This window comes from Phyllostomus discolor, chromosome 1, assembly GCF_004126475.2.
Source record: "Phyllostomus discolor isolate MPI-MPIP mPhyDis1 chromosome 1, mPhyDis1.pri.v3, whole genome shotgun sequence".
Taxonomy (NCBI): Eukaryota; Metazoa; Chordata; class Mammalia; order Chiroptera; family Phyllostomidae; genus Phyllostomus; species Phyllostomus discolor.
In genome coordinates this window covers 22,819,335-22,838,377 of record NC_040903.2, presented here as the reverse complement: position 1 = coordinate 22,838,377, position 19,043 = coordinate 22,819,335, and the positions used below count along the sequence as shown (strand labels likewise).

General features: G+C 45.3%; 1 protein-coding gene across 1 annotated transcript in view; it reads right to left on the bottom strand.

Moving 5' to 3' along the window:
- The window catches only part of PGM2 (phosphoglucomutase 2), a 30,859-nt gene extending 21,806 nt beyond the window's left edge, over positions 1–9,053 (bottom strand). The window contains exons 1-3 of the mRNA XM_028506172.2: positions 8,895–9,053; positions 4,819–4,986; positions 684–790 (exon numbers count right to left, since the gene is read on the bottom strand). Coding sequence (XP_028361973.1) covers positions 684–790; positions 4,819–4,986; positions 8,895–8,981 — 362 coding nt within the window. The 5' untranslated portion in view covers positions 8,982–9,053. The remainder of the gene's footprint in view (positions 1–683; positions 791–4,818; positions 4,987–8,894) is intronic.
- Positions 9,054–19,043: the final 9,990 nt, after the last annotated feature.

The following is a 19,043-nucleotide window of genomic DNA, read 5'->3' as shown; positions in this document are numbered from 1 at the left end:
GGTTTTGCGCCACGTGGCAGAATCAGTACTTGTGACAGAGAGTGTACGGCCCACAGTGTGTGAGGTGTTTATTATTTGCCCTTTGGAGAAAAAGTTGGCCAATCTGTGGTGCTAGCCTCTTTATGCTTACATTGTGGCTCCTTTTTCCCTTCGTGATCTTAGAGCAGAGAAAAAAGTTCCATGCCTTACAGGACTCAGTGACTAAATACCTAAGAGCCTAGCTCACCCTCAGCACTGAGATGACTGCCATTCTATCATCACCATCATCATGACCTTCATCATCTCCCGACAGCCACGTAAGAGAGAGTCCCGTTGGCTTGTGAATGTGACAGGAATGCAGCTTGACACGGGCATTCAAGAATGGGAAGGAGCTCATGAGGCTCACGAGTACTGGGAGAAAAAAATTACACTAAAGGAAGAAAGTGAGAAGAAATAAGGTTGCTACTTAACAACATTTCTTTCATATAGATATGCATTAAATTCTAAATTGTCAAAATAATTTCGCGTTCTTAACCCAAATGTAAAACCAGAATTTTTGAAAGTTGCAAACAGAATTTACCCTTCATTTTTTGTAGTTAAGCAATGAAGCTGACAAATGGTTTTTAAAAGCAACCTATGGAAATGATGATTCAAAATAAAACCACAAAACACAGTACAAAGAAACAGAGTATATCTTCAAATACCTTCTGCTGCTGCCTCCACTCGCTGGGTGAGCTCGAGCATCGAAGCTGATCACGACACCTCGTTGCTTAAGGTCACTGAATTGTTTTTCAAGATATCTGCAAAATCCCTAAAAAAAAAAACACCCATGGCTTAAAAGAGTATATATGTTTTAACGCATCAAATATATATGTAAATTGGTCAATTTTTCTCTACTTCCACAAGAGACATTGTAGCAGAGAGGGTAGAAATCCCTCAGCAGTTAAACAAGGTGAACAAACAGGAAAACAAAAACTTTATTGTTGATCTATATGTAACGGGTACTACGTTGGATGCTTAATATCTAAAATCGCTAACCCCTGGTCCACTTTGCCAAGCGGTCCCCTTTTATCAATGGGGAAACTAAGACCCAGAGAGGCTCAGCGACTTGTCCAGACACACAAGGGGCAGAGCCTGGATTTGTTCCCCAGGTCTGGTTAGAGGCGGCTCAGTGGTGGGTTAAAGCACAGTGTCAGGGGGTGTGGACTCCACTCTGCCACCTCTGAGCAAATAACGAGTTCCTCAATCTCTTTGTGCCTCCGTTTCCTCTTCTGTGAAACAGGAATGACAACAGTACCTACCTCAACAGGCTTTTATAAGGATGAAAGGAGTGAAATGTGCCAAATGCTGAGAATCTAACACCAAGAAAGCACTATGTGTTGCTGTTAGGAGCATTATTGTTTTTGTTGTTGTTGTTCCTTTCCTTCAAAGCCTGTACTCATTCTTTTACCCAGGCTCCAGGGGCCTGAGGACAGGGGGCTTGTTTTGGATATTGCTGCCTGCTCTGTACCATCAGTAGGTCAGAGAAACTCAACACGTTTGATAAGATTTTGACAACGGACTGATCTAACGTGTTCTGTTCTAACGTGTTCTGTGTTTGTTTGTGATACTGGTTTTCAGCAGGCGGAGGTCCTAAGGAGGCGATACCAGTTCAATTACACGATATAGCCAGTCACACAACGAAAGAGCACGCAGCATCTGGGCTAGCGCGCCTGCTGGAAACGAAGGAACACACCCCTGCTGCACCGCAGTGGGTGCAACGACATCACTTCCATCCGAAGTGCGGAAGGTTGGAACACCGTGCACTTTGAATGCAATCAGTTTAGAATACTGCAAGAAACCAGATTTATCACAGAACAAAGAACAAAGGTTGATCGGGTCACGATGATGGATCGTATCCCTCATGTCACTCTGGCTGATCATTTTGGTAAGGAGGGCACCTCACAGCTTTGTTGCCAGGGCAGGGCCTGTTTAGAATGCCTTTAGCTTTTCCTAGACAAAAAAAAAATAAATGCTTCGGGCCTATCTCCTGGGGCTGGGTGATACAGAGAAATAAGGACCCAAGTGTACTGGTTCTGTGGGTTCCCCAGAAGGAACTGAGGTGCTCACCCACTAAGGCTTACCACAGTGACGGCCCCCTCTTCCTGCCCCTGGTCGATTCATGTCGTGGCCCCTGAGTTCAAGGGGACAGAACGCAGCATTTAGCCTTAGTCCGAAGTCCTCCCATCTCCAAACTGTCTGACAAGACTGGGGCCGGCTGAGTCTAAGGACCCAAGAGAATGGCCAAGAAAAGACTCAGTGCAGGATGCAGGGGGTTCTTGGAACTGAAATGTTATCCCAGGATGCAAGAAATAAACTTTGAATGGCTTCAGAAGGTCAACTATGACCCATATGTAAAAGCTACAGAAAAATAGATTTTGACTCAAAAAAGCGAAACCACTCTTTAGTGACAGTAGTGCACAGATGGAATGGCTATTTTGGAAGACGGCAAGTTGGCCATCACTGATGTCTTGTGACGTGGTTAAATAACCTAAGAGGAAATCACGACCTCTATGAATGAGGCAAAAAATAAAAACACGTCCCTCCAGTCTCTATCCTGTTTCCCTTCGGGGGGTTCTTGACTCCCATACATCTGCTTCTTAAATCCAACCAGATGAACTTGGGGACACCATTAGGGGCATCCACAGCAGAGACCAGCAGGCAGGGGGCCGAGGTCACGAGGTCACAGGGTCACGGTGGAAGCCAGCACATCCCTCCAGGTCACACTCCCTGAGGCTGGGAGGGGAAGCCTGGGGCGGTTCTCCTGGGAATCCTTTTCTTCCTATGTGGAGACCACTCGTGAGGCTTTAAAAATGCCCTGCAGCTCTCACAACACTCTCTTAACTCTTAACACACCTGCTTCCTGCTGTAGGCGTTCCAGTGCAGGATGCGTGACCACTTCGGAGTGCTAGGGATTGTGGGGGAAATTATCCCAAGGGGTAGCTGACTGTACAAGATGACTTTCAAGGGACTCACTTTAGTTTTTGTAGGCTTCTTAGCATCACAGTGTCCCGTCCCAGAAGAGACTGATTTCTCTAGGGAAGAGGTGTGAGGCAGGTCCTAAGACCTTCCTGGGGATAGGCTGCATCATTCCTGGGAACCTGACGTGGATGAATGCAGGAGGAAAGACCCGGCATTCACTGAGACGCCCACTGAATCCCTTACAATTAGGCCTAACTGGAGGTGAGACCAACGGAATTTCCCAAAGATGCCCACGCCAACATATCCCATCCCACCCCACAGGCTCCTCTCATGCGACATGAGGTTCCCTCAATGACAGGTGGGGGTCTACATACCCTCTCCTTAAATATGAGCAGCCTTACTGACTTGATTTTAACAAACATAATATGGTGGAAGTGAGTGAGTTGGGATGACTCTCAAGGCTGGGTTATAAAAGTCAGTACAGCCCCCACCTGGCACCCACACTCTCTGGATGCTTGCCCAAGCCCCACCTTGTAAGGAAGCCAGGCCACCAGCAATGGTCCAGCCCCAGCTCAGATCTCAGCCAGGAGCCAGCCACAACCGCAGACAAGCCAGTGAGTGAGGGAGCTCACGGGTGGCTGCGGGCTCCTCGCTGGCCCAGGTGATGCCACGTGTAGCAGAGACGAGCTGTGCCCACTGAGCTGCACTCACACTACAGATCTGTGAGCAAAATAAACTGTTTAAAATGACTGTTTTGGGTGATGTGTTCTACAGCCCTAGTAACTCGTCTTATCAGAGTTTTGCTACTGCACGCCCAACTGCCTTCTATGCAGGGAGGTGCGTGTAAGGTACATGTGATCACCAGTCAATTTCTCCAGCCTTTTCCTTCCCAGAATTAAGGCGGCCTTCATCTGTCACACGTCTAAGTAGTTGAAGAGACAGGAGAATCCATTCTCCTTCATTTCCCCCATAAACAGACCTCTCCATACTCGGCGGCAGCTCTTCTGTCTTGTCAAAGGCTTCATCTCTGTTCCCTAACGTTGGGCCTGGACCCTGACAGTGAAACTCAAAAAGGAAGGCCGGGACACTGAGCATCAATCTCCACCCAGGCTCTACCTTAACCCCAAAGAGAGCTGGCTCGTGGTTACTCTGGCAGCCAGAAAAGCTTTCCAATGCTTGCATCTGTGCAACTGCGACAAAAATGAACTTGCGCTGGAATGAAAGATCCACGAGTCTGTTTTCATCATTATTATATTCCCAGTGTCTGGCACATGGCAGGCACTCAGTAAACCTCTGTTAAATGAGTGAATGAATGGTTGCACAAGTTTGAAACAAGTGCTGCTTCAGCCAACTGCGCAAGCCTGACTTATGGAGTAAGCGTCCGACTCCCTGTGCCGGGACAACCCATGAGACCTGGCCGTAAGGAAAACAAGCGAGGCCTATAAAACACAAAGGGGGCCTGGGGTTCAGTTAATCACACAAGGAGGCCACTAGACCGAGGGGGCACTACCGCCTTAGGAGCCTAAGTGAGCAGCCCTGTCAGGCAAATCCAAATCTAAGCTTGTGAATGCCTCAAGGTTAAGAAGTCAAACCTGAGGACAACCAACCACAAATACACCTGGGCTTTCCCAGATGAGGTATGCGCTTGAGCTACAGCCCATCTATGAATCCTGTTGCTTTGCTTCTGCCTCTTCTTTAGAAAAGTCTTTCTCCTAGCTCCCCATCAGAGCAGGGCTTCTAGCCACTTCCAGTTTGGTGCTGCCTGATTCAAATGGATGTTTTGCCCAGATAAACTCTTCAAGGTTTTAATGTGTCTCGGTGTATCTCGTAACACTGGGCACACGTTGAGAATGACCAAGTCACAGAAACACGTGGCACCTGTGTGGTCTGGATGATGGTCAGGTCGTTCATACGAGCCACTCCCGCGCCCATAGCAGCTCGGAGGCCGGCTGTCCCAAACTCCATGCGAGCCCCGAAACATCTCTGCAGCTCTGCTGTGTTGCCCTCGGCAATCAGCTGTTTCACGAACTCCGAAGTTAAGGGATTCTGCAAAACACAAGGGCAAGTGCCAGATACAGCCAGGTGAGTAACAGAATGAAAAGTCTGAAATATAAAACCAAAGAACCCACAATAATTTCCCCTTGGGCAGGTGGTATATTTCTAAGCTTTCCAATATTTCAATATTTTGATGCTTTTTACATTTGAAATATAAAGTGATTTCTGAATTATAATGAATGATATTGCGATAAATAAGAAATATATTTAGTTTTAGAATAGCTTAGAATAGAAATATATATGGGGTGGGCAAAAGTACGTTTATAGTTGTGAGTATGCGAAACAGAGTTAATAAAGCTACTGTAATAATCAAAACCTGCACGTCTTCTTGCCATATGAACTGTAAACCTACTTTTGCCCACATCTGTGTTTAGTCATTCCCTTTCAAATGTATCATTTTCTTGCCTCCCAAGGCAAGCAATTTGAAAAAATGGAATGAACCTAGTGGTTGGGGGGTTTAACACCAGAATGAAATCTCAGCCACGCCACCACCCACCAGCTCTATTCACTTGGGCAAACAGGTTAGAATGTTCCTGACAAGACGGTTTTGCGGTGGTTTACATTAAATTAATGTAAAACATCTTTGCCTGCCTAGTACTTAGTTGTAATCAAACATTCATTTTCTTCCCTCATGTATTCAAATTTTCCCAGAGAGCAAAAGATTGCACAATTAAAGTCCAAACCTTATTTTTGTAGTGTTTTGTAACTTGTACAATGACTTTACAGACCTGGTCAAATTTGAATCTTGCAATGACTTCAAGAGGCAGACGAACAACTAAAACCCCATTTCGCAGATGAGGACCCCCGAGACTGAGAGACTTGCTCAAACTGCACGATGAGCGTGAACTCTGTGCCTTTCCTCTTGTACGCACTGCTTCAAACAGACATTCCCACGAACCACTGAAGTTCACTTCACACTGCCCTTTTTAATTCGTACGACAGTTGCAGAAAATGTTCAGAAGGAGAGAAGGGGCAGTCATACCAATTCCCCATCAGACAGTTTAAATTAAGAACTCAGAATAGAGGAGCTTCACAGTCATCATCTCACTAGATGAGCATGCAGGCACGGCATGGCCATATCATTAGACTTTGACATGCTCTTACAATAAAACCTTGGCCTCCTGGAATTAAGCCCACATTTCCTGACTGTTCCAGAATTGAGAGGAATCAAGTGAAAGCCCACCTCTTTGGTTAAAAGCAAAAGCCCCTGATCACAGAGCACAAGCTGACCCATCAGATTGGCAGGGGCCCCCAATGAAAGGCTCAGGTCTGGAACATAAAAGCTAGAAGCAATTCAATTAATATTTGCTGAGAGAATGAGAAAACCAAAACTTCAACACCACGCCCAATATCTGGTGAGTCTCAGTATTGATGTGGAGAATTCTGATTGGTCTTTGGTATCTACAAAAAAAAAAAAAATAACTTGCCTTTGTATCTGTAAAAGACCAATAGCCTGAGAGAAACCAAAGGAGGAGAGATAAGAAGGGAAAGTCCAGAGGGCAGCAGGGGTGAGAATCAACCCTGGGAGGGACCAAAGCTGACAGCAGCTAAAGAGGAGAGTGAAGTCCCATTGGAAATGCAGGGTGATTTGCCTCCCTGGGGGCTCAGACCAATGGGCTGCCATGCTTTTCAGCTAGCAGGAAGTTTCCTCTTGCTGCCTGTCTCAAGCCAAAGAAGAAATTGGGAGAGGAAAGAAGTGGTAGAAATTAAAAAGTAAGCGGACAGATACAACATTGTGGAAATCAGGTGTTGATTTCTTCAAAGAGAAAGTTTTAGGAGCCATGCATTACCACCTAAAAGTTTTCTACACACTGCAAGTTACTAAGTTATCAGAAATGGAAACATTTTCCTTCCCTAGAGAGGGCTGTCTTTTCAGGAAAGCAGAAATGCTGCCAATAGCATCCAGAAACAGGATGTGCTTTTCCTCTACAGGGTCCAGAAGGTAAAGAGAGAAGAGACATGAGACCCCTGCCCCCCACCCTCATGCTGACAGGGTATGCAATCTTCTTCATTTACTCAATGACTAATTTAGGTACAGGGAACCACCCCCTCCCTTTCCAAAAGTGTGTGTTACAAAAGACAGACTAGTGCCTGTTTTTGCTAACTGAAAGAAATCCAAAGAGGGTTTTTTTTTTTTTTAAAAAAAAAGGGAGAAGTGAAAACAGCAGTCAGCCTGTGTTTGGCAGCAGCCACTACAGAAGCAGCAGCGCCCCCAGCAGTGAGCAGCCCCACAAGCTCCTGCCCCGGAACTACACTCAGCATCTCAGCATCAGCCCACCAGAGCTGTGAACTGTGTCTGTGAGCACCTGTGCTTTATCTCAGCTCATTCCGTGCATCTTTTAGCAAGATGTGTCCTAAGGTATCGGAAAAGCATATGAGTTCATAGGATGTTAGTATAAAACTGGATACGCAATTGTTTTGATCATGATGAGTGAAATAATGACGTGTGTGTGCTGAACTTGCCTGCATCCACCACCCATACTATCTACACTCAGAGAAAGAAACCTGAGAGCTGCCAGAGTTACTACTATTGGTTCTGACAGTATCAAGTGGTCTCTCCAATAATGAATAAGATGGAAAGTCTGTTGCTAGAGTGGACTGATGGTATACAAAGCATGGTGTGTATTTTATCATATCATTCCTGCTTTTACTATATTTTAGGACTATTTTATGCTTTATATGTTATATCGTATCACTTGGTAGGTTATTTTTGGGGGGTCAGGAATGCTGAAAATATTTTCCATATAAATTAATGGTAATTCCCTCTTTGCTTCCCGCCCTTTGAGCTTACCAAAGGTTTCATGGGAACGCTCTACCTTCGGACCGCGGAGGGACCCCGCATCTACTGTATGTCCGCACTGTACAAACCGTGACCGTTCGCGAAGGCGTGGTGAGGCCCTGCTACCTGGCTTGCTGGACCTCAGCGCAAAGTAAAAATCGGGACCCCTCACTCAGCAACTGTCAGGAATTTCAAGACAAGAGCAGAGTATTTAACCAAGTGCTGGGCCCTCCCAGAAGGGGTCCTGTGCAACCCCCACGGGATCTCACGCCTTTGAAGTCAGCCCTGGAGAGAGACACGAAACAAGTAAGCCTACAAACAAGCAACTACCCCCTCCGCCCAATCGCAGTAAAAGCTATGAAGGAAAAGAACAGTCCGTTTAGGGAGATGCAGTTTACTCTCAGGAGCCAGAGAAGGCCTGTCTACACAGGCCGCATTTAAGTTCGGATCCGAACCATGAGAAACCAGTTCCGCAGAAGACCGCAGAGAACATTCGGAGAAAACAAACAGGAGCCTGCGGGAAAGAGCCAGGAGGAACCCGGAGACTCCGAGTTGGAGAGGAGGGAGGGCGGCAAGTCTTTGAGCTGGCGTCCCGATTCTCCCTCTGCTGAAGCATCTAAGCGGGTGCACAGAGCCGGGGCGCAGGGTCCAAGGGGGAAGTTCCCTCGCGTCTCGGCAAGTCAGAGACTTGAGAAGGAAGCCTGGAGCCTGACCGGCTCCGGGGAGCCGTGGGTGGGAACGCTGCTCTAGGAGCCAAAGGCAGCGGCGGACGGCGCGATTCTGGCCGGGAGGGGGCGAGTGTGGGGGGGTACCTCCGACTGCAGGGGACCCGCCGGCTGCTCCAGGGAGAGGAGCGCGCCCCGCCGGTGCGGGCCCACCCCGCTCTCTCCCGGATCCCGGAACTTGCAGCCCGGCTGTGTCCCCGGGCAACGTTTCCTGGACAAACTCGGGACGTGCCCCACTCCCGCCGGCCCGACAGGCCTGGCCGCCGCGGCGCCCTCCTCGCCCGCCTTCCCCTGGGAGCGGAGGCAACGCCAATCGCCGCAGGAAAGGGGCGCGGCGCCTGGGCAGTGGCAGAGGACCCCCCCGCCGCCCGCTCCAGCCTCCGGTTGCCCCTCACCTTGTCCCACTGAAGCCACCGGGCTGTCTCCTGGTCCAGCCGGGTGTCCCCGCCCGAACCACAACCTCCCTGAGCCGCCGCCGCCATCCCCACGCTGCCACCACCGAGCTCTGTCTGGAGGTGGCGGAGTCGCTCGGGCGGTCCCCCGGGGCGGGGACGGGGAGCAGCCCGCAGAGCCAACCCGGCCTGCAGGAAACTGACGCGCTGCCGCTGAGCACGCCCCTTGCAGTTCACCCGGGCGCCTCTGGGGGCAGCAGCCGGGTAGAAGGGTGAAGAACAGGTGGGGGTGCTGGGTCCTTCCTATGATCAGTGAGAAGGTCCCTAGGTCACCTCCATTCGTACAACAGCGATTCACTGAGTTCCTACTACGCGCCAGGCACCGGGTCAGGTGCTGGAGTCCAAGGGTGGGTACACTCAGGACCCTGAAAGTTAAGTAGAAAATTCTGAGGGTCAGCAGTAACTGGGAAAATGCTTAGAAAAGAAAAAGAAAGAGCCCTGATTGGTGTGGCTCAGTGGGTTGTGTGCCGACCTGCAAACCAAAAGGTCACAGGTTTGATTCCCAGTCAGGGCACATGCCTGGGTTGAAGACCAGATCCCCAGTAGGGGGTGTGGGAGATTGATGTACCTCTCACACATTGATGTTTCTCTCTCTCTTTCTCCCTCCCTCCCCCTCTCTAAAAATAAATAAGTAAAATCTTTAAAAAAGAACAAAGAGGGAGGGTGAAAAAGACAAAGAGGGAGGCAGAGGATGGAACAGAATGGAGAGTCAGAAAACTGCACTTGTGTGGACAGCTTATTTATTTTGGAGCAAGGGGACAGGCCTTTTTCTCCCCAATGAATGGTACCGGGTCAACTGTATATCAATATCAGAAAAAGAAAGAAAATAAACTTGGGCTCTAGATCATATCACATGCAAATATGCATTCCCAGTCAATTGTAGATTTAAGTGTGAAAGCTAAAATGAAACTTCTAGAAACGAGGACAGGAGTCCATCTTCGTGACTTTGGGACCACTAAGCCTTAAAGGAGATACATGCAGTGGGTATGAAAAGTCATGTGTGAAAATGTTTCTAGCCATGTTATTTGTACCAGCCCCAAACTAGAAATAACCCAAATGCCCATTAACAATACAATGGATAAATACACTGTGGTATATTCACACGGTGATATAAACAAATTATGGAATATCCACACTGCCTTCTGAATCATCCAAATAGTTTCCATGGAGGAATGTTCCAGCTTAACCCAAAATACGGTGCAGATTCATTATTCTCCTTGCTCAGTCATTTTGAGTGGGATGCCATGTAGTTCACATGCTCACTCAATGGAGTCTACCACCCACTGACTGCACATTCCAGTCCACTCTCCTTGACCGCCAGGTTATATCGATGCCGCACAAACTGTCCTTGTTATAGTGACAGTGGCTGGACTTTTTCTGGACATACCTTATGTAAATATGTAAATATGTTCATATGTTTATATGTAAATCATATTTCAATTTTTTAAAGTCTTAAGATTTAAAACTTTGAAAGGAGGCAAAACTTATATGTGGACATCAGGAGAGTAGTAATTTGGGGAAGGAGAAGAGTGCCTTCTGGGAGGCCGGGACCATTCTATTCCTTGACCTGGGTAGTGGTTGCTCGGATGTGCTCACTTTGCAATAATTCACTGGGCTGCACTTCAAATTATGCATTTTCTGTGTATTCTATTCCAATTTTAATAAGAAAACAACATATATCCAGGATCTGTGATATCTGCTTAAGTATAATGAGATAGGCATATTAATCACATAATCACACCAGTTAATACATAATTACAAACTGATGAAAATGTTGGAAGGGAAGCCAGGAGATTCCACACGGGTGCATGTTAGGGGCTGTCCTAGCGTGGGGAACATCCCTGACCACTTGAGGCTTGTGTGGAGATAGATACCAGGGAAGGATGCCAAATGCCGTTAAGATTGGGAGAGGCATGAAAACCGCCTTCCAGATATAAAGAACCACAAGTGGGGTCCTTCCAAGAAGAAAAGAAGGATGGGCAGCCTCGGTCTCCGCATCTGTCAGGTTGTCTGCAGGTCTGCCACACTCGGAGTTGTCTCCTCTCTCTGCACCAGACCAGCTTTCTTTTCAGTCTCACTGGGACTGAAACTGCAGGACACAGAGAGCCGGAGGTCAGGCTGGTCTTGCTTGCTTTTGTTTCCATGCCTGAGCGCTCCCAGATGGGCCTGTGTGGCTGCCAGCCATCTGGAGGGTGACGGTGGGGTGTGGGTGGGGAGGTAGGGGCTTGGAGTTCCTATCTCCCTCCATGATGGATGGGTGTGATGTAGCTGAGTATTTGCTCTAGTTCGAGGTGTGGGGAGTGGGGTGGCATTTTGACACTTGCATTACTTTCCTCTCTGCAGAAATTACAGGCCCATGGTGACATCATATCAGAACTACTTTAAGCTCCCTTTGGGACACCAAGGGGCAGGTTTCTTGATATTCAATATTCAAGGAAATAAAGCAAGTAGGATTTTTCAAGCCCAGAGAAACTTTTCACAAGGAATTGCCATGTTGTGAATAAATTCTCCTCCCTTGACCTTCAAAGGGCACCGGGTCTCGGTACTGTGCTGAAAACAAGGCACAGTATTTTCTCTTACTGTCTTCTGCTTCCCCTGAGAGGTAGAAACTGGCCTCTCTAAGGTTGTGTCAGGGGGTCTCTATATGCAGGAGACCTCTCTAGGGTCTCCTGTAGCTAAGATTCTACCACTGGAGGTCTTTTTGGTTCTGACAGTGATGCCGCAGTGACCCGATTCCCACACACAACCCCCAATTAACATTTCGTGTCCACAGAAGCCCGTGTAGAAGAACAGAACATTGGAAGGGTTCTCAGGGAACCATTCAGACCTCCTTGTTTCGTAGATGAAGGGACCAAGACACACAGAATTTCAGAACCCTTCTCCAAGATACACAGCTGGTCGGTGACAGAGCCAAGATTCTCATGTCCAGTCTCCTGACTTTCAAATCCAGTGTGCAATGTCCTGTTCCACTGGGCACATCTCTACACACATCCATGGAAGAAATTTCCATGAACTCTGGTGACCTGTTTCCATGTGATAGCAGCCGACTCCTGATGAGAAACAAACATTAACCACCTCTGGCATGGATAATGATAGGTGATGCTCAAACTTAGCTGACTTATTTGCACGTGCTCCCCTGCTCCCCAAGAACTCTTTCATTTTCCTGGGAGCTTTCCCAGCTCCCCCAATCCTACCAGTTCCCTTGTATCTAGCCCAGAACAGTTTTTCTTAAACATTTATTTGGAATGTTTTAAACATTTCCTAAAATTGATCCCCATGTAATTATCACCCAGCCCAACTGTGAATATCCATGATCCTTCTTGTTTTATCAACCTACTTCCCACTCTTGTACACTTGGAAGAAGATTCCAGACATTATATCATTTCATCTATAAATATTCTAGCATGTATGTCTAAAAAGTAACGGCACTTTAAAAATAACCATAAAGCATTATATCACCTAGAATTTTTAAAGCTGAAGTTAATAATTCCTAAATTAAGTGTCTTTAATTCCTAGTAATTCCTTTAATATAATTAAATGTTCATTTAGTGTCCAAATTCTCAAATATCTAGGAAGTATCTATCTTTTTTCCCTGTAATTTTCTTGAATCAGAAGCCAAAGAGTTTTGCTGTTGGCTGATAAATCTCTTTTAATCTGCAGGTTCTGCTTCAATTTTCTCACAAATTCTCTGTTGAAGATACTAAGTCATTTGTCGTGTGGGTTTCCCACAACCTGGGTTTTGCTGACTGCATCTCCACGGTGTGTGTTAGCACGTGTCTCTGTCTCTTGTTATTGTATTTTTACTATAACTTTCTCTTCATGGTCTCCCCCTCACCAGACTGTGAGCTCCTTGAAGGCAGCGATGGTGTTTCATTTCCCTGTGCTTACCCAGAGCCTAGCCCTGCACTCACAAAATAAATGGGGAAAGCAATACATGAAGCTGGGAGGCTGTGCATTGTTTTCTCATGTGGGAAAATGGAAGGTTCTAGAGTCAGGACTGGATGTTGCCCAAGTCACTCAACCTCTCTCAAGCTCAGTTCCCTTATTTCTAGAATGGAACCAGCAGTATTGTTCACCTCCTAGGTGTGATGTGGGGCTTAAATGAGGAAATACATGTAAAACACTTAGCCTTACTTCCTGGCATACTGTAAGCACTCAGTAAATGGTAGCTGTTGTTATGCAAATTCTGCTAGATTGACGTTTTGTCCTAATTAGCACGGGCTAAGCCCCACTGAAGTAATAAATTAATCCTAAATCTCAGGGTTTAGTGCAACAAAGAAATTTTTTTTCTGCTCATGTTACCTGTCCAAGGTAAGCCAGTGAATGCTGTGTGCCATGCAGTCACTCAGGGACCAGACGGCTCACCAGGGAAGGCCAAGAGGAAAGTGCAGAGGTCACACAATGGCTCTTAAACACTTCTGCCTGGGAGTGGCACGCGCCACCTCTGCTCATACTTCATTAGCTAGAACTCTGATCGTATGGACCCACTTAGCTGCAAGAGTCCTGGGAAGTGCAGAACTACCCGTGTGCCTAGGGAGAAGAGAATGTGATGGGGATGAGCCCTCATTGTTGCTGCCACACGTCCTGTGTTGCCTATGATTAAACTGTAGAATAATGATTGCAAGTGTCAGTGGTTCTGGTACATTTCTAACAAGCAAGGAGTGATGCTTGGAAACCACTCAGTTGTAGTGTAGAACCACCACCTGACACAAAGATCTATGCTTTGTATACTCGAGTGACCCTTTGTAATAGAAATCAGATCATGTGCCTCGTGTTCCCAGTCCTCCCATTGACTTCACAATGTACTTGGAATAAAAACTCGTATCTTTTACGATGGGCTTCAAAGTCCAACTTAAATGTCCCGGCTCTGATTTCCTGCCACCTTCCTCACTCACTCTGATCAGCCCTGCTGTGCTGTGCGGCTTCTCAAACGGGTCAAGCAAGTGCTGGCGTGAGGCCCTCGCCTTCCCTGTCCCCCAGCGATCCCAATGAAAAATGCCCACATTTAATACAGGCGTCTGCTCAAATACCACCTCGTCAGGAGACTCTCTTCTTTACATGGTGATAAATGTTTAACGACTAGCTCTCTGGGAGAAAAGGCCCTGATTTTTAGTATCTGTCAGTTTGCTTGGTGTAAAGACATCCCCCAAGGCCGACTTGAAGCTACCGATGTGACGTCACTGAACACGGAGTTGGACAGAGATGCGCAGGCGCGCGCCGTTCTGCAATAGTTCCAACGCACAGATATACTGGATGTAAATGACTCAAAGAGCGCAGGTTATAGTGACGTGTAGTAATAGAATCAGCAAACGATGAGTGGTTACCTTTGCTTTTATTATAAAGCATTTACTTGCAAAGCACAAATTTAACAGGCGGCTCTGATGAACTGTCTCCAACACACTCTTGCCTCTCCTGAGATGGGGCCTGTACCACCTTCTAACCTCACGTTCATTTTCTTCAAAGTGTTTGTTGGTACCTTCTGTGACACTACAACTTTGATTTTCAAACTACTACAGTGCTATAATGTAAACTCTTTATTCCCAGCACCTAGAACCGTGCTTGGATTATAGCAGCTGTTCAACAAGAATTTGTCAAGGAAAGAGTCATTGGCTCCCATGAAGGAGAAAAAGGAAGGTGGAACGTATTGGGTTGGCCAACAAAGTGGTTTTTTTCCATACGGTGGCTCTAGTAGCACTTAGTTGTCTTCAACTTCATTCGAAACAATTTCATGAGAGTGCATTGTGACAGCTGTCATATCAGTATGCACTTAAAAAACATCAAAATTGGTGAATTTTTGTGCAGCCATTTTAATATTGAAGATGGGAGAAAATATGCAACATTTTCAGCATATTATACTTTATTATTTCAAGGAAGATAAAAATGCAACTGAAACACAAGAAAAGATTTGTGCACTGTATGCAGAAGGTGCTGTGACTGATCTAATGTGGAAAAAGTGGTTTGTGAAGTTTCATGCTGGAAATTTCTCCCTGACGATGTTTCACAGTTGGGTAGACCAATTGAAGTTGATAGCAATCGAATTGAGACATTAATTGAGAACAATCAAAATTATACTACATTGGAGACAGCCAACATACTCAATGCATCTGCATCAATAAAGTTATTGGTGAAAATGAAAAAGGCGTCTTTTATTTTAAAAAAACTAAATGGACTTTTTAGCCATTGCAATAGTAGTAGTAATAATAATAATAATAATAATAATACAGGCACACCTCAGAGATATTGTGGGTCTGGTTCCAGACCACCACAATAAAGTGAGTTTTGCTTTCAATTTGTAAAATATGAAACATTTGCAAAGCTGAATAAAATGTAGTAAAACGAGGTATACCTGTATAAGATACAGGTATAACATGCAAACATTTTCTCCCAAACAAGCCAGCATTTCTGAATTCAAACAAGAAAAAAATGAACTGTTTATCACTATTCTCTAGTGGCAATTTCCAGGCTGATGAGAGAAAGAGTAAATAATGTGTCAACAGACTTGATCTGTTTGCCCATTAATGGCCATAAACACAAAGTACACTTACAGCAAACATTTCTGCAGATCAGCTGGAGTTTAAAGTTCTTTCTCAGTGAAAAAACTTAGATACCTATTATTTATGTCTATTTTCATTAAATAAGTTCATATAATTGGCTAGTTTTCTCTCATCATTCATTTTAATAGTTCTTTGCACTTGAACTCCCACTAAGCCTCTGCTCATTAAAAATTGAACACCAGGGTGGATAGGGTTCCTTTCTTCCAGCTTCCTCTTTCCACGTCTCTGTTCCTTCTTCATGGTGCCCAGTCGTCTAGCCCACCTTCCTGCACCCCTCCCCTCCCCTTCTGACCTGTCACAACCAGATCTCAGGGAGTGAGTCATCCACTCTCATTGGACGGTTGGTGACCAGTTAGGCATGGCTGTGAACTTTTGCCTGAGGTGTTTGGGCATTTGACCAGGCGCTAATGAGCGGGTACACTCAAGGATGTGCTGTCATGGAAGAGCTATGTGCCTTGGTTTCTGTCTGAGTTACAGAGGAGATATCCTGACCACATCCTCAGAATGTGTGAGGATAAAACTCTCCGAGAGATGTGTGCATGAGAACTTCAAAGCCCTCTGAAGTGTGAGTCCATATTCATTCCAGCTTAGAACCAACCCTGTATTTAAAAAAAAAATACACTACTGCAAAGAGTTAAGAGACTTAACAGGAAGCGAAAGATTATTTGATTATTTTTTTCTGAGCACCCCAACATTTCTGATGTTTCTGAATCACCTCTGTTTTGGCAACTGAATATTCAGTCTTGCATTTTAAGTCAAAGCCTAGAAAATCCAGTTTCCGTTTGGGTGGCCACTGGGGTAAGTAAGTTCCTGTGCTACAGAGGAAGCTGCCTGGCAACGCTGGGTTCTCCAGGATTATTTTGACCTACCACTTTCTCACCTCAGTCATTTCTGGTTCTCTCTGCATTACATGGAATTTAGTTTGCCCTTCCTGGAGTGAACAGTTTGGAAAAGAGATGAATAATGCATTGCTAAAACAAATACTAGCCCCAATAAAATTATATTGCAAAGATAACCCACAAATCATAATCTAAGGTGGATTAAGCCAGCTCTAAATTCCTTAGAGTACCACTGTGTTTAACTCAAAAGAAAAAGTCTGAACCTGTAAACTTTCCTTTCAAGGACTGAGCCCTGGGGGACCCTAGTCTTCAGCACCCCCTAAGAAGGTAAAGCAAGAGAGTCAGAAGAAAACCCGCGGTGTGGAGTCCTGGAAGCCACGCTGGTCTCAAGGAGGACGGCTCAGTTTTCACGAACTGCGGCCGAGGAGAAAGAAGGGAATCTCAGAAACTGCCACTGGAATGCAGAAAACCCAGACTTCAGGGGTTTGCTTGAGATTTCCAACCTACAGAAAGAAGCCATTAGTCCCTGAGTTCAGTGATTCCCAAACCAAAATTACCTGGGACCTCAAAAGAAAGCTCTCATTCACACACACACACGCACACACACTGAAAACCTAAGCTATACTAAGACCTGTGTATTACGCGTGGGAGTTAGGAATTTGCATTTCTTTTTTTTTTTTTTTTTGATACAGTAGGAACATTTATTTTTAACACTCCCTAAAAGGTATTTCTCCATGCCTCATGATTTGATATGAAAATCAAACCCACCATACTTTCATGGAGTCGCGGGTTCTGCTTCTGGTGGTCAGCAGGCTTGGCCTGGCTCCACTTCATCCAGAACAGTAGCTGGTAGCTGGGCATTGGCCTCACCTACAAATCCCTTCTCAGACTTCAGATACATCTCTCCCAACCATTCACTGCTTGAAGCTTTCATTCATGTTGGCTTCCTGTCTAGTGTGAGTCTGAGCATTTGTTTTAAAATATTCATTTGAGCCCTGGCTGGCTTAGCTAAGTGAATTGAGCGTGGGCTTCTAACCAAAGTGTCGCAGGTTCAATTCCCAGTCAGAAACACATACCTGGGTTGCAGGCCACGGCCCCCAGCAACTGCACATTGATGTTTCTCTCTCTCTCTCTTTCTCCCTCCCTTCCCTCTCTAAAATAAATAAATAAAATCTTTAAAAAATATTCGTTTTGCTTTCTTTGTAGGGATTTTTCTTCTACAGTTTCACATCACAGGTGATGCCTACTCCCACCCATAAGCACACTTGTCATTCAATACTGAAGGCTGTTTCTTTTTAATGAGTGTCAGGCATTGAGACAGAGAGGCAAAACTGTTCTTTCTGTGGCTTTTGTAAAAAACAAACAACAAACAAAAAATACAGTTTATGTTTCAGTTACTAATCCTGCAGCTGCTTTTTAAGCCATACCAGCTTTCAGTAAAACTGAATAATACTGTTTCTTGCATTAATTGTTACTTATTTTTATTATGCAGTCTAGTAATACTCTTCTCTGAAAGTGAAAGTAACTAAAAAGGTCTTCTAATTGTGGTAAAATATAAAATACTGTTTGCCATTTTGACCATTTTTTAAGTGCACAGTTCTGTGATGTTAAGTACATTCATGTTATTTTGCTACTATCACCACCATTCATCTCCAGGCCTGAAACAACTCTTTTTAAAGTGCCTAAAGAGAATTGTTTTACATGCTTAATATCCATTAAAAAAGAAAGTGTCAAGGAAGCTGATTAAAACGAATACAAATATTAGAAGCATATTAATGAAATAACAAAAGAGATATGGTAACTATTTCATTTTCCTCTTTTTTTCTACTGTATTAGTTTTCTGTTGCTGGATAACAAGTTACTGGAGGTCAGCAGCTAAAAACAAGCAATGTTTTACATTCTTTCTATTATATTAAGCCATTGGAACCTGAGGGGTGTATTACACCGTCTTTGCCTCTCAGTGTGGACTGGCCTCATGTCAGGTGCCCTGCAGCCTTGCATTCTCTGACTTGCTGCGTGAAGGCACATCTCGACTTGTAGTCACCATGACGATGAGGCCTGCTGGCGGGACCGGGGCCTTTTGGAGCTTACCCTAACATTACCCTTACCCTTTTGCATCTCACCAGAAATAATTGCAGGATGAACGCACACACACATGGCAGTTATGCCGATTACACTCAACCCACAGTGTTGAATTTTATCAGGTTTTAGAGGGGGTCTGTGAGTGGTCTCGGCCAGATGGAATCCCTGCAGATGGAGGAGCTAGGAACCCCAGAGCATGGTCTTGGTCAAGATAGGACAGGAAGATGTGGTGTAGAAAATATCAGCTCCCCAGAATCTTATCTGTGGACCCGTGTAAACTAAGAAAGGCTATCCAAGGTGAGTGAAGATGCAGTCAAAATTATTATTAATAGATTAAGTTATAGCAAAAGTGTTGCAAATTACTACCACAATTCATACATCCACAGAAATATAGCCTTTGTATTTCTGTAGCCCATTTATTTTTCTTGTCCTCACCATAAGACGCTAATGCTCGTACACTTGTAATGAGATTGTGTATTGGTCGAGCCACCATAAAAAACAAGTGAAACTGAAAATGTACGTATTCTTTGCTTCAGCATTTCCATCCTAGGTATATAACCTCGAGCAAGGGTCTATACATCTTTGCTGTAAAGAGCCAGATGATAAATATTGGCGCT